The following is a 12,712-nucleotide window of genomic DNA, read 5'->3' as shown; positions in this document are numbered from 1 at the left end:
TTTTTTTTTTTTGAAATGGAGTCTTGCTCTGTTGCCCCAGCTGGAGTGCAATGGCGTGATCTCAGCTCACTGCAGCCTCCACCTCCCAGGTTCAAGTGATTCTCCTGCCTCAGCCTCCCAAGTGGCTGGGATTACAGGCACCCACCACCACAGCCCAGCTAATTTTTTTGTATTTTTAGTGAAGATGGGTTTTTGCCATGTTGGCCAAAACTGGTTTTAAATTCCTGACCTCAGGCTATCTGCCCGCTCTTGCCTCCCAAAGTGCTGGGATTACAGATGTGAGCCACAGCACCCAGCCTGAAATTTTTTAATGAACATGTAAAGCTTCATAGTTAATATACTGTTTGGTTTACTTGAGTGTAACTTTCAAATTTAAAGTGGATGTAAGATAAATTGTGTTGTTTATTTTAGGGTTGGATTAGTAGAATCTAAAATCCGTGTACTTGTTGGAAACTTAGAACGGAATGAATTTATTACTCTTGCCCATGTGAATCCCCAGTCATTCCCAGGGAATAAGGAACATCATAAAGAGTAAGTTAATTGTTTTTTAATACTATGTTTCTTAAATAATGTTATTTGGCATATGCATCATTTCAGAGTAATTATGAGATTTTTGTTTAACAGGCATTGATGGGAGTATGACACATTATATATTTGAGTTTGAGTGTCTAGGCATTAAAAATAAGTATGCAACTACTTTGGTAGCCCACAAACCCCAGCAAAACACCATCACAATATTTGGAGCATCTTTAAGAATATATTTAGTAAGTCATTTTCATAGCCACTTAATCCTTCTTAGAACAACAGGGGATAACTTAACCAGTTCTGGATGTCACTTTTAAGAATCTGGCCAGACCACTGAAATCTGTATTTGTGAGATAGAGACATAGAGACCAAGTTTTAATTATGAAATAGCATCTGTAAAATTGTAAAATAATAATAATTAATGGAAATTCTTAAATTTTACTTTATAGCAACAATTACGTATCAATGTGGTTCCTTGGGATAATTTTTCGGAGAGTAGAAAATGCAGAAAGTGTCAACATAGACTTGACATATGATATACAGTCATTTACTGATACAGGTAAGACTTCATCATCATAGAGCTGTGATTCTCAAACCTGGCTGTTACTCAGTGTCATCTGCCTACGATCTGGCTGGCTGTACTTATTAAAGTTCCACAATTGGTTAAGCGAACATGGCATATCCATACTGCTGTTAAAACAGGAAAGGAGCCGGGTGCGGTGGCTCACGCCTGTAATCCCAGCACTTTGGGAGGCAGAGGTGGGCAGATTACCTGAGGTCAGGAGTTCGAGACCAGCCTGGCTAATATGGTGAAACCCTGTCTCTACTAAAAATACAAAGTTAGTGGGGTGCGGTGGTGGATGCCAGCTGCTTGGGAGGCTGAGGCAGGAAAATTGCGTGAACCTGGGAGGAGGAGGTTGCAGTGAGCTGAGATCTCCCCACTGCACTCCAGCCTGGCCCACAGAGTGAGACTGTCTCAAAAAAAAAAAAAAAAAGCATTATGAAGCAATTTCCAAGGTATATTAAGTGGGGGGTAAAATTACAGAACACTGTGTACACTGTGCTATTTATATAAAAAGAAAAGATAAATACACATTTGCTTACAAATGCATAGAATATCTCTGGAAGGATACTTAGTTCAAAAAAAATGGCAAGACTGGTTGCTTCTAGGTCAGGGTGCAGGATAAGGAGACATCACTGAATACTCTTCAACGCTTTGAGTTTTGTAGCATGTGAATGTTATTTGTTTTATTTTATGAAATAAAATAAAAATCAACCCATAAAAATCAAGTCTTTATTTTTTGAGACGGAGTCTCACTCTGTCACCCAGGCCGGACTGCAGTGGTGCGATTTCAGCTCACTGCAACCTCCTCCTCTGGGGTTCAAGTAATTCTCATGCCCCAGCCTCCCGAGTAGCTGGACTTAACGGGTACGTACTACCAGACCTGGCTAATTTTGTATTTTTAGTAGAGACAGAGTTTCACCATGTTGGCCAGGCTGGTCTCGAACACCTGACCTCAACTGATCCACCTGCCTCAGCCTCCCAAAAGTGCTGGGATTATAGGCGTGAGCCACCTCGCCTGGCTGAATGTTATCTGTTTTAAAACACAAAGAAAGGAAAGCTCTTTGTATGTACAACCAGGGTTTGTGATCACAATAATAAACTCTTTTATAAGCAATCTGGAATAAAAACATTCGCCATAAATTTTTAATAAAGATGACTTGATTTTTGCCAGGCGCGGTGGCTCACAAGCGCCTGTAATGTTAATACTTTGGGAGACTGGGATTGGTGAATCTCTTGAACTCGAGTTGGAGACCAATCTGGGCAACATGGTGAAACCCCATCTCTACAAAAGATACAAAAAAAAGTTTGTCAGGTATTGTGCCTAGGGTCCCAGCTATCTGGGAGGCTGAGGTGAGAGAATTGCTTGAACCCAGAAGGTCAAGGCTGCAGTGAGCTGAGATTGCGCCATTGCTCTCCAGCCTGGGTGACAAAGTGAGACCGTCTCAAAAAATAAAAACTTGATTTTTATGGGTTTTTTGTTTGTTTGTTTTAAATAGAGGCAGGATTTTGCCATGTTGCCCAGGCTGGTCTCGAACTCCTAGGCTCAAGCAGTTTGCCCATCTTGGCCTCTTCAAGTGCTGGGATTACAGATGTCAGCCACTGCACCTGGCCAGACTTTTATGTTTTTGATATGATATAAATATCAGTAAGTACAGAATTGCTGAATATATTTCAGGATCAGTGAAAAGTATGTCTTTCATATCCAGCCCTCTCTTCACAACTCTGGAATATCTTAATGTATCTGTTATAAATTTGGGGTTATTTATCTTGAAGAATCTGGAATACATTCATACAATTAAAAGTATTGGTTTGGCTCATCTGGGTTTTCTGAATTCTTTTTAAAGAGCCCTCATATTTATCATGAAAATGCAGGTTCCTAGCTGGGCGCAGGGACTGACGCCTGTAATCCCAGCACTTTGGGAGGCCAAGGCAGGCGGATCACCTGAGGTCAGGAGTTCGAGACCAGCCTGGCCAACATGGTGAAACCCCATCTGTACTAAATATACAAAAATAAGCCAGGTGTGGTGGTGGGCGCCTGTAATCCCAGCTATTTCAGAGGCTAAGGCAGAAGAATCACTTGAACCTGGGAAGCAGAGGTTGCAGTCAGCTGAGATCTCACCATTGCACTCCAGCCTGGGCAACAAGAGCGAGACTCCGTCTCAGAAAAAAGAAAATTCAGATTCCTGTGTTTCACCTTAGAACCACTAAATCATACTCTGGGGAGGGAGCCAGAGAATCTACAACTTGAACAAGTGTTCTTGGTAACTCTTTTATAAGCAATCTGGAATAAAAACATTCGCCATAAATTTTTCCATTCTAATTTGGGCTTACATTTTTTAAAAAGAAGATTGGGACATAGTTTATTATAAATTTATAAGATACTATTTTTCAGATGAAGAAACTTGAGGCCCCAAGAGATTAAATAATTTACCACATCTCACAGTACTTGCTGTGTAAAACAAGCCTCCCATCCCTGTCTTCAGTGTCTCATTGAGTATATTTACAATTAAAACATACTAAGAAATTTGTGTGGTAGTTAATAAAACCTGTTTTCTCTTTGGGTATATTTACAATTAAAACATTTTAAGAAATTTGTGTGTTAATAAAACCCATTTTCTTATAAGGTGTGAAAAGCACTAGAATGGGAATCTAGGGCTGTGTGGATTCTGATCCTGGCAAGGCTTTCAGGGCTGTTTAGCCTCCTTTTCTCAACTGTACAATAAGGATGTATTTGTAAGATGGTTCCTGAAGTCTGTCATTCTATGGTTGGTGTGGTAGCTGCAGTAGTAAATTCTCATGGAGGAGGAGGACAGCTTGAATTGCATCTTGGATATTTAGCCTAAGAATTAGTTTAGAAGGCCAGGTGCGGTGGCTCACACCTGTAATCCCAGCACTTTGGGAGGCCAAAGCGGGTGGATCACTTGAGGTCAGGAGTTTGAGAACAGCCTGGCCAACATAGTGAAACCCTGTCTCTACAAAAAATCCAAAAAGTAGCTGGGTGTGGTGGCATGCATCTCTAGTCCTAGCTACTGGGGAGACTGAGGCAGGAGAATAACTTGAACCCAGGAGGCAGAGGATGCAGTGAGTTAAGATTGTGCTACTACACTCAAGCCTGGGTGACAGAGTGAGACTCTGTGTCAAAAAATAAAAAAAGAATTAGCTTAGACTTGGGCAAGTAATTATAAGGAGAGATTGCCTTTTGGGAAAATATCAGAAAATAAAATCTGGAAAATACCTTTTTTTAAATATACTTATTCTGTTAATAAGGTTTGATTATGAGAAAGTCTTAGAAGGTAGACATGAAAAAACTAATGGATTCACGGCTAGGTGCAGTGGCTTACGCCTGTAATCCCAGCACTTTTGGAGGCCGAGGTGGGCGGATCACCTGAAGTCGGGAATTCTAGACCAGCCTGACCAACATGGAGAAACCCTGTCTCTATGAAAAATCCAAAAAGTTAGCTGGGCGTGGTGGCGTATGCCTGTAATCCCAGCTACTCGGGAGGCTGAGGCAGGAGAATCGCTTGAACCCAGGAGGCAGAGGTTGTGGTGAGCCGAGATTGCGCCATTGCACTCCAGCCCAGGCAACAAGAGCAAAACTCCATCTCAAAAAAAGAAAAACTAGTGGATTCATGAATAGGATTGCGATGTGATGGAAATGTATTAAAAATACTTGTTTTGTGAGAGGGTTGTGCGTGGGTGGCTGGTGGTGATAGCAGGGTAAAGGTATATGCATTTCAGAAAAATTAGGCAGAACTCTTGGTTCAGAAAGAAGTTTCCCATTTAACATATTAACATTGTTACAGTATACAGACAGGCAAACAATATAAATATGCTAAAGGAGGGAATGAAAATTGAAGCAACGCATGTAAAGAAAAAACAACTTCACCACTACCTTCCTGCAGAAATTCTTCAAAAGAAGAAAAAGGTGAGTTTGAGTAGTTTGAGTTTGTCATCTTAACCCTCTAGTATGACTTTACTCAGACAAATGATCTAGGACCAAATTTGCATTCTTAACAGCTCCTAAACCTATTGAGAAAAATAAGGAAGATATAGGCAGTTCAATCTAGGACTAAAATCTCATTTTCATTAATCACAAGAGATAATTTGCTTAAGTGACCGTTAGAATTGAAACCAGTCTTTATATTCTCATTTGCATTTTGAAATCCTAAAATCATTCCCTTCTTTCAGCAAAGTCTCTCTGATGTCAGTCGAAGCTCGAGCGGACTTCAGTCCAAAAGATCATCTCTGGATAGCAGTTGTCTGGATAGCTCCAGAGACACTGATAATGGAACACCTTTTAATTCTCCAGCGTCCAAGTCTGATAGCCTGTCTGTAGGAGAAACAGAAAGGTCTGTCTTTATTTCAAATGTGTCCTTTTGGTTTTCTGTTCAGTTTATTTGAAGGTAATCTGAACTTTTCTATACCCCTGCTACTGCCTTTTTAAATTGTTAGAATATTTTATTTTACAGGCTGCTGGTCAATTTCTTGTTTAAAAATAACTCGCGGTAATCCTGTGGGAGATGGTATAGGCTTATGAGCATATGGGACTAGATAGCTACACAGAAACGTACACATTTTTTGCTTAAATTTTTTTCTTCTTACTGGCTCCTCTGCCTTTTTCCCCCCTTTTATTTCAATGAAATGTTAAAGTACAGGCCTGAGCCAACAGTTGTGATCAGGCATGCTGGCTCAGGCCTGTAATCCTAGCACTTTGAGAGGTTAAGGCAGGCGGATTGCTGGAGCCCAGGAGTTCCAAGACCAGCCGGGACACCATGGCGAAACCCTGTCTATACAAAAAAATACAAAAATTAATTGGCCAGGCACAGTGGCTCACGCCTGTAATCCCAACACTTTGGGAGGCTGAGGCGGGCAGATCACCTAAGGTCAGGAGTTTGAGACCAGCCTGGCCAACATGGCAGAACCACATCTCTACTAAAAATACAAAAATTAGCAGGGTGTGGTGGCATGTGCCTGTAATCCCAGCTACTTGGGAGGCTGAGGCAGGAGAATCGCTTGAGCCCAAGAGGTGGAGGTTGCAGTGAGCCGAGATCGTGCCATTGCACTCCAGCCTGGGCAACAAGAGCGAGACTCCGTCTCAAACAAAACAAAAACAAACAACTAGCTTGGCGTGGTAGTACACACCTGTAGTCCCAGCTACTCGGGAGGCCAAGGTGGGAGAATTGCTTGAGCCCGGAAGGTTGAGGCTGCATTGAGCCATGTGTTCATGCCACTGCACTCCAGCCTAGGCGACAGAACAATACCATGTCTAAAAAAAAAAAAAGACGGCAGTGGTAAATGTTGCAAAAAAAGAGTGTTTTAAATAACTAATGGGGCCAGGCATGGTGGGTCACATCTATAATTTCAGCACTTTGGGAGGTTGAGGCAGGAGGATTGCTTTAGCCTCAGGAGTTCAAGACCAGCCTGGGCAACATAGTGAGATCCTGTCTCCACAAAAATGAGAATTTAAAAAATTAGCCAGACATGATGGCACACACCTATATTGCTAGCTACCTGGGAGGCTGAGGTGGCAGAGTTACTTGAGTCCAGGAGTTTGAGGCTGCAGTGAGCTGTGATTGTGCCACTGCACTCCAACTTGGGCAGTAGAATGAGGCCTTTCCTCAAAAAAGGAGGAAAAAAGTAATATTTAAATCATTTATTGATGATAATTTAACACTTTCATTAGGAATAGTGCTGAGCCTGCTGCTGTAATTGTGGAGAAGCCACTGAGTGTACCACCAGCCCAAGGACTTTCCATTCCGGTCATTGGTGCCAGTAGGTATCTAAACTTGTATATATTAATAATTCTGTTTACAAAAAATTAGCCAGGCATGGTGGCACACGCCTGTAGTCCTAGCTACTTGGGAGGCTAAGGTGGGAGGATCACCTGAGCCTAGTAAGTCGAGGCTGCAGTGAGCCGTGATCAAGCCACTGCAGTGCAGCCTGGGTGATGGGAATGAGAGATCCTGTCTCAAGAAGAAAAAAAAAAATTACATAAATGTTTAATTATTAAAATCCTTTTTTTCATTTTCAGAAGTTGACTCTACAGTAAAAGCTGTATCACCCCCCGCTGTGTGTACCATTCCTACCGTAGTAGGACGAAATGTCATTCCTAGAATCACAACACCTCACAACCCTGCCCAGGGACAACCGCATCTGAATGGAATGTCAAATATAACTAAGACTGTTACACCCAAGAGAGCCCATTCCCCATCCATAGATGGAACTCCTAAGAGGTTGAAAGACATAGAAAAGGTAAAGTTACAACTTTCGTGGTGATTCAGTAGTTGATATTTTTTATAGTTAATACTAAAGAAACAATTTTCCATAGCTGTTGGTGTTCTGTTAGGAGTTGGCTGAAAAGAATATTTACCCAAATATTAAAGGAACAATATTAATTGCTCATCCTAAATTGAAATTACTAATGTGTCTGAAAATTTGAATGATTGGTCTGAGTTTCTCCTTGACTTACAGAAGTCATTACTGATAACAAAATCTCATTTCTTGTGTGTTGATATGCCCTGCTTCCAGTAGGTGGTAGTAAAACTATATTTGTTAGAATCTGAATTGATTTAACCAAAAAGATGACCCAAACTGTAGAAATTAACGGTGGCAGTTGAATTCAATCTAATTTAAATTATCTTCTCTTACCAACCCATATTTATAGTAATTTTTATAATAGTGTAACTGATAATTAGTCTTCCAGTTTATATAGATTTGTATGGTTTTTTGTAGGTACATAATAGCAATTTATTTCAATGTTTATATTTTAGTTTATTCGACTTGAATCAACATTTAAGGACCCCCGTGCTGCTGAAGAAAGAAAAAGAAAATCAGTGGTAAATATATTAATAGTGTGCTTCAGAATATTTACTGTAAAGTGCCATGTATCGCCGGGCGCGGTGGCTCAAGCCTGTAATCCCAGCACTTTGGGAGGCCGAGGCGGGTGGATCACGAGGTCAGGAGATCAAGACCATCCTGGCAAACATGGTGAAACCCCGTCTCTACTAAAAATACAAAAAATTAGCCGGGCGTGGTGGCGGGCGCCTGTAGTCCCAGCTACTCGGGAGGCTGAGGCAGGAGAATGGCGTGAATCCGGGAGGCGGAGTTTGCAGTGAGCTGAGATCCGGCCCCTGCACTCCAGCCTGGGGGACAGAGCGAGACTCCGTCTCAAAAAAAAAAAAAAAAGAAAAAGTACCATGTTAGAAAGTAGGTCAGATTAGATCTACTGTCAGATTTTAGTTAGGTTTTATTTTAATTAGAAATAAGTGTTTGCATATAGGAAAGTTAGTTTTCACTTGTGTTGATTCTTCTGTTTTTAGGATGCCATAGGAGGAGAATCTATGCCTATTCCAACTATTGATACATCACGCAAAAAGGTAACAAAATAGTCTTGTTCATAGGTACAGTACATAGGTAAAAACTCATAGGTAATCTACAAGTACAAAAGGCTTATCAAGAGCCTAGCACTGGGAAAAAGTAAGATTTTGTCCCTGTCCTCAAGGACTAGCAGTATAGTTGGGGTTGGATATATAGCAAAGTATATAGTTGTGAATGTAGGTACCTCAGAAGTCTAAAAAAGAGTCAGTAGTTTAAGACAACTTTATTATCTATTTAGATTATGTTCACCCTTTGTTTTTTATCTTTAAAGAAGCAGTTGGATGCTCAGCACATTAATTTCTTACCAGGCACCTGGAGGTATATCTCTGTTGTGTACTATTGCTTACTGTCAAAAGATAGGTTTGATAATTAGGAACTATATGTGTTAATATTTTAGAGGAACCAAATGTAGTGGTATATATAGTAAGTACCTTTAAAATATGAGCTAAACGCCCCTGAATTGTAATTTAAATGTTTATTATTTGAAGAATTACTTTTATAGCTAACAATATGTAGTATTAAGTGTGGTATGCTAAAAAGCAAGTACTCAAAAACCAGCCTTGTGTAACTAGAGAAAGCCCTTCTCTGAGAGTTTATAGTGAACAGAATGGCTTATTTTCACCCCCCTCTTACCACCCCCACCCCCGCCATTAAATGGTAAAGTGCTTCTCATCATCAACTGTTACCCTGCCCGGTTTTCCAGGATGTATTAACTATTCTAAAGCAAAATAGTATACTCACAGGCTATTATTTGTAGAATTTGAGCCTTTAACATAAGATTAAATTACAAAAAAAAAGAATATATAATTATGTGTGATGGTGGAAGAACAAATTTTGAGATGGATATTGAAGTACAAAAGAGTGAAATGACATATCTGGACTTTTTAATATATCAAGTCTAAAGGGAAAGTGGGTACACCAAACAATTGCAACAAAATTTTAATAATGTCTGAGACTTGGTTTTGGCATTTAAGTCCTTATTGCCCTGTTCTCTACTTCTTTGTATATCTGAAATTGTTCATAATTGTTTTAATGCATATGGATACGATACAGATACTGGCTTAGCCAAGGTAAAACAGGAGAATTAAACAGTCATCTCTTGACAAGAAACCATCCTTATTACACAAGTCTAGATTTTGCCTTCCTTTTTTTTTTTTTTTTTTTTTTGACATAGAGTCTCACTGTTGTCGCCCAGGTTGGAGTGCAGTGGCGCGATCTTTTTGTATTTGTAGTGGCTAGTTTTTGTATTTGTAGTGGAGTGCTTTCAAACTCCTGACCTCAAGTGAGTCTCCCGCCTCAGCCTCCCACAGTGCTGGGATTACAGGCGTGAAACCACCATGGTCCTAGATTTTGCCTTCTTTATGTAATAATCTTTAGTGTCCTCAGAGTCCCTCAAACTGATGTCCCTGAATTTCATAACCATCAAAGTTATCTAGCCTAAGTACAAAGTTTGGTTTTCCTGAGAACTTAAGTATCTCAGAGATTGAGTCTGTTCTTCTCCATGAATGTATTACAGAAACAAATTGAGGAACATAACTCTCAGATATTAAATTTTTCTGTACTACACACACTCATTTTTCACTTCACACCCCAAGAGCTCCCTGTTTAGTCACCATACACTTCCTTTTTTTTTTTTTCTTTGCTTGACCTTAAGGACTGTATTCTTTATGCATTTCTCGATCCAGGCATGGCAGTTCCTCTTTTCCTGTACATATTCACACTCCTGCCACTTCTGCCCTTTCTCTTATCCCTCTGCTTTTCACCTCTGACTGTAAAAAGAAGTAGTAGTTCTGAAAGCAAGAGTTCCCTATGAACACTGGAAGGAAATATTCATTGCATACTTGAGTGTTTAGGAGCTAGAGGGATTGGGAGAAAAAGTTTGTGACTGACTTTCTAGCTGGGCCTTTATAATATATATGATGTGCTTTTCCTTTTTTGTTTCTTCTTTCTTTCTAACAGAGACTACCCAGTAAAGAACTACCAGATTCATCATCTCCAGTTCCAGCAAATAACATCCGTGTCATCAAAAATTCCATTCGACTGACCCTTAATCGGTAAAAGCAGTGCCTCCTCACTTAAGTGAACAAGCAGTCATTTAGTGGCATAGGTGCAGCCACTTGTTTTCAAATAGAAGTGGCTGTCATACGTGAAATAAGGTGAACGTTACAGCCTTCAGCCTAATAACCTTGAAGTGGTTTTTGAACTATCACACTTTGACCTGCAGATGCTGTAGCATTCTCTCACTGATTGCTACATACACTTCTCTGAGGATCACCTGCTGTCAAATTGCCATCTACAGTATTACAGCTTTGCATTTGGGGGTTTTACTGCCTTAACTTTCAATGCTTGTTATGGGAACCAGTTCTTAGCCACTTGGACACTGATAACAAGTCCTGAACTCCTTTTTTTGTTTTTTTTTTGTTTTTTGGGGTTTTTTTTTTTTTTTTTTTTTTTTTTTTTGTCTTATGTTGTGATCATTGTATAGAGCTAAAAAAATTGAAAACAAACAAAAAAATTATCTTGTATTTTCCAAATGTTAATACATTTACTTTAGCATTGAAGCCACTTTGTGAAACCTGAGATAAATGAATGTGAGGTATCTTTTCTGCTTTCCTCATTTGTGTAGATGTACTGTCTGTTCTGTTGATTTAAATTATTTTTTTCCAGATTGGCACATGAAATATTTAAACTTTTTTGTGTGCCTTTCTATCCAAATGTTGCATAGTTAGCAGGGAAGATTAGTCCAGTGATTACAGAAGAGTTGGGCACCATAAATTCTTTATATATTGCCTCCCATGGAGGCCTTTGAAATGCATCTTTATTAAAAATCAAAATATAACCAGGATACTGAAAGTCAGTATATGAATGGTAAAATTGTTACATATCCTATTTCATGCCATTCTTGTTAGTTGACTGGTGTTTTTTACTGAGGAGCAACTCATTCCAGCATCAACAATAAGATACCTTTAAGTATGGCAAACTTGTATTTTTGAGGTGTAAAATTAACTTGGCATGATAATTCCTGACCATTATTTATGCCACAACTTCAAATAGTTTCTTCACGGACTAGGCATGCAGAAATAAGCAGTGGATTTTATTGAAACCTAAAGGCATTTTGAATGACATTGTTACCAACCATTAATTGGCTCAGGACCTTTGTAATTTTTATTTAACTATATGAGTTGTCTTTTTTTACGCTGCTTTTTTCAATGCATTTCTTAATATTTTTTAAGTTTCATGAATGCATGCTCAGTTTATTAAAATCCATAACCATGTAATTCTTGTAATATGTTGATTCAGTGTTTTGTAAATGAAGTCGTATGTATTTTCAGAGTATTTTTGTATGTACTGTAAGATACCATCTTTTCAAAGAGAAACGTTTAAAACCTTTATTGTCTCTCCTTAGTCTAATTTTTTAAATATGGATTATGCTTGAATTATTATATTTAAAATGAAAATGTGTAAGATTACACAGCCAGGAATGCTAGTATCTACCACCACCTTCAGATTTCACTCAGCATTTAGTAGGTCCAGTAGGAAGAACCCAAAATGGTACATTGAGTAGTGTGGGGAAGATACTTCGTGTGTTATAGGACTCACGGGATGCCATCTAGCAAGTGGAGAAATAGCAGTCCATTTTCTCTTGCAAGCCCTTTACCATTGAGTTGAAATTCTTGAATTGCCAGAGAGCCGTATCCTCCAGGTCCCACTCCTGTTCCTTGCCCCTTAGGTCTCTGAAATGTAAATTCTAATGTTTACCTTGTACCATGGAAAACATGAAAAGAGTCTTAGAAGTAAAGAACAACAAGGAAAAAATGTTTGTTCTATTATTCCCTTTTTATATAGCAGCAAAAGATAAGAATAAAATCACATAACCAAGTTGTAGCTTCCTTGGCAAAGCTGTTGTCTTAGCTGACTCTTTCCCTTTATTCAGATGTGTTGGGATTTGTTCTACAAATACTTTATTTGAGCAAAAATGAATGATTATGAAAGAACTGAATAATTATCACCTGACTTCAACCTTTGAAAACTTTAGTAAGGAATTTGATTAAATTTTATATACTTGATGTGTATGCATTTCTGCTTAATATCTCTTGCTTTTAAATCAGCCTTCAGAGTATCTTTAGGAATTCCTTCTATATCCATGTTTACCCTATTACATAAATAGATTCTTTGGAGTGACTAGTAGAGTTTTTCTTTAATAAGAAAGCAGCAAGTCTAATCTTGTACTATAGGATAGGCATT

General features: G+C 39.1%; 1 protein-coding gene across 1 annotated transcript in view; it reads left to right on the top strand.

The window, feature by feature from the left end:
- PAPOLG (poly(A) polymerase gamma) overlaps positions 1 to 11,859 on the top strand; it is a 42,789-nt gene extending 30,930 nt beyond the window's left edge. The window contains exons 14-22 of the mRNA XM_011997783.1: positions 412 to 531; positions 975 to 1,084; positions 4,894 to 5,015; positions 5,279 to 5,439; positions 6,774 to 6,862; positions 7,122 to 7,342; positions 7,861 to 7,926; positions 8,410 to 8,466; positions 10,427 to 11,859. Of these exons, the coding sequence (XP_011853173.1) occupies positions 412 to 531; positions 975 to 1,084; positions 4,894 to 5,015; positions 5,279 to 5,439; positions 6,774 to 6,862; positions 7,122 to 7,342; positions 7,861 to 7,926; positions 8,410 to 8,466; positions 10,427 to 10,525 (1,045 nt within the window). The 3' untranslated portion in view covers positions 10,526 to 11,859. The remainder of the gene's footprint in view (positions 1 to 411; positions 532 to 974; positions 1,085 to 4,893; positions 5,016 to 5,278; positions 5,440 to 6,773; positions 6,863 to 7,121; positions 7,343 to 7,860; positions 7,927 to 8,409; positions 8,467 to 10,426) is intronic.
- Positions 11,860 to 12,712: the final 853 nt, after the last annotated feature.

This window comes from Mandrillus leucophaeus, unplaced genomic scaffold (assembly GCF_000951045.1).
Source record: "Mandrillus leucophaeus isolate KB7577 unplaced genomic scaffold, Mleu.le_1.0 Scaffold547, whole genome shotgun sequence".
Classification (NCBI taxonomy): domain Eukaryota; kingdom Metazoa; phylum Chordata; class Mammalia; order Primates; family Cercopithecidae; genus Mandrillus; species Mandrillus leucophaeus.
The sequence above is the reverse complement of the archived record's forward strand: the minus strand, read 5'-3'. Positions and strand labels throughout refer to the sequence as shown.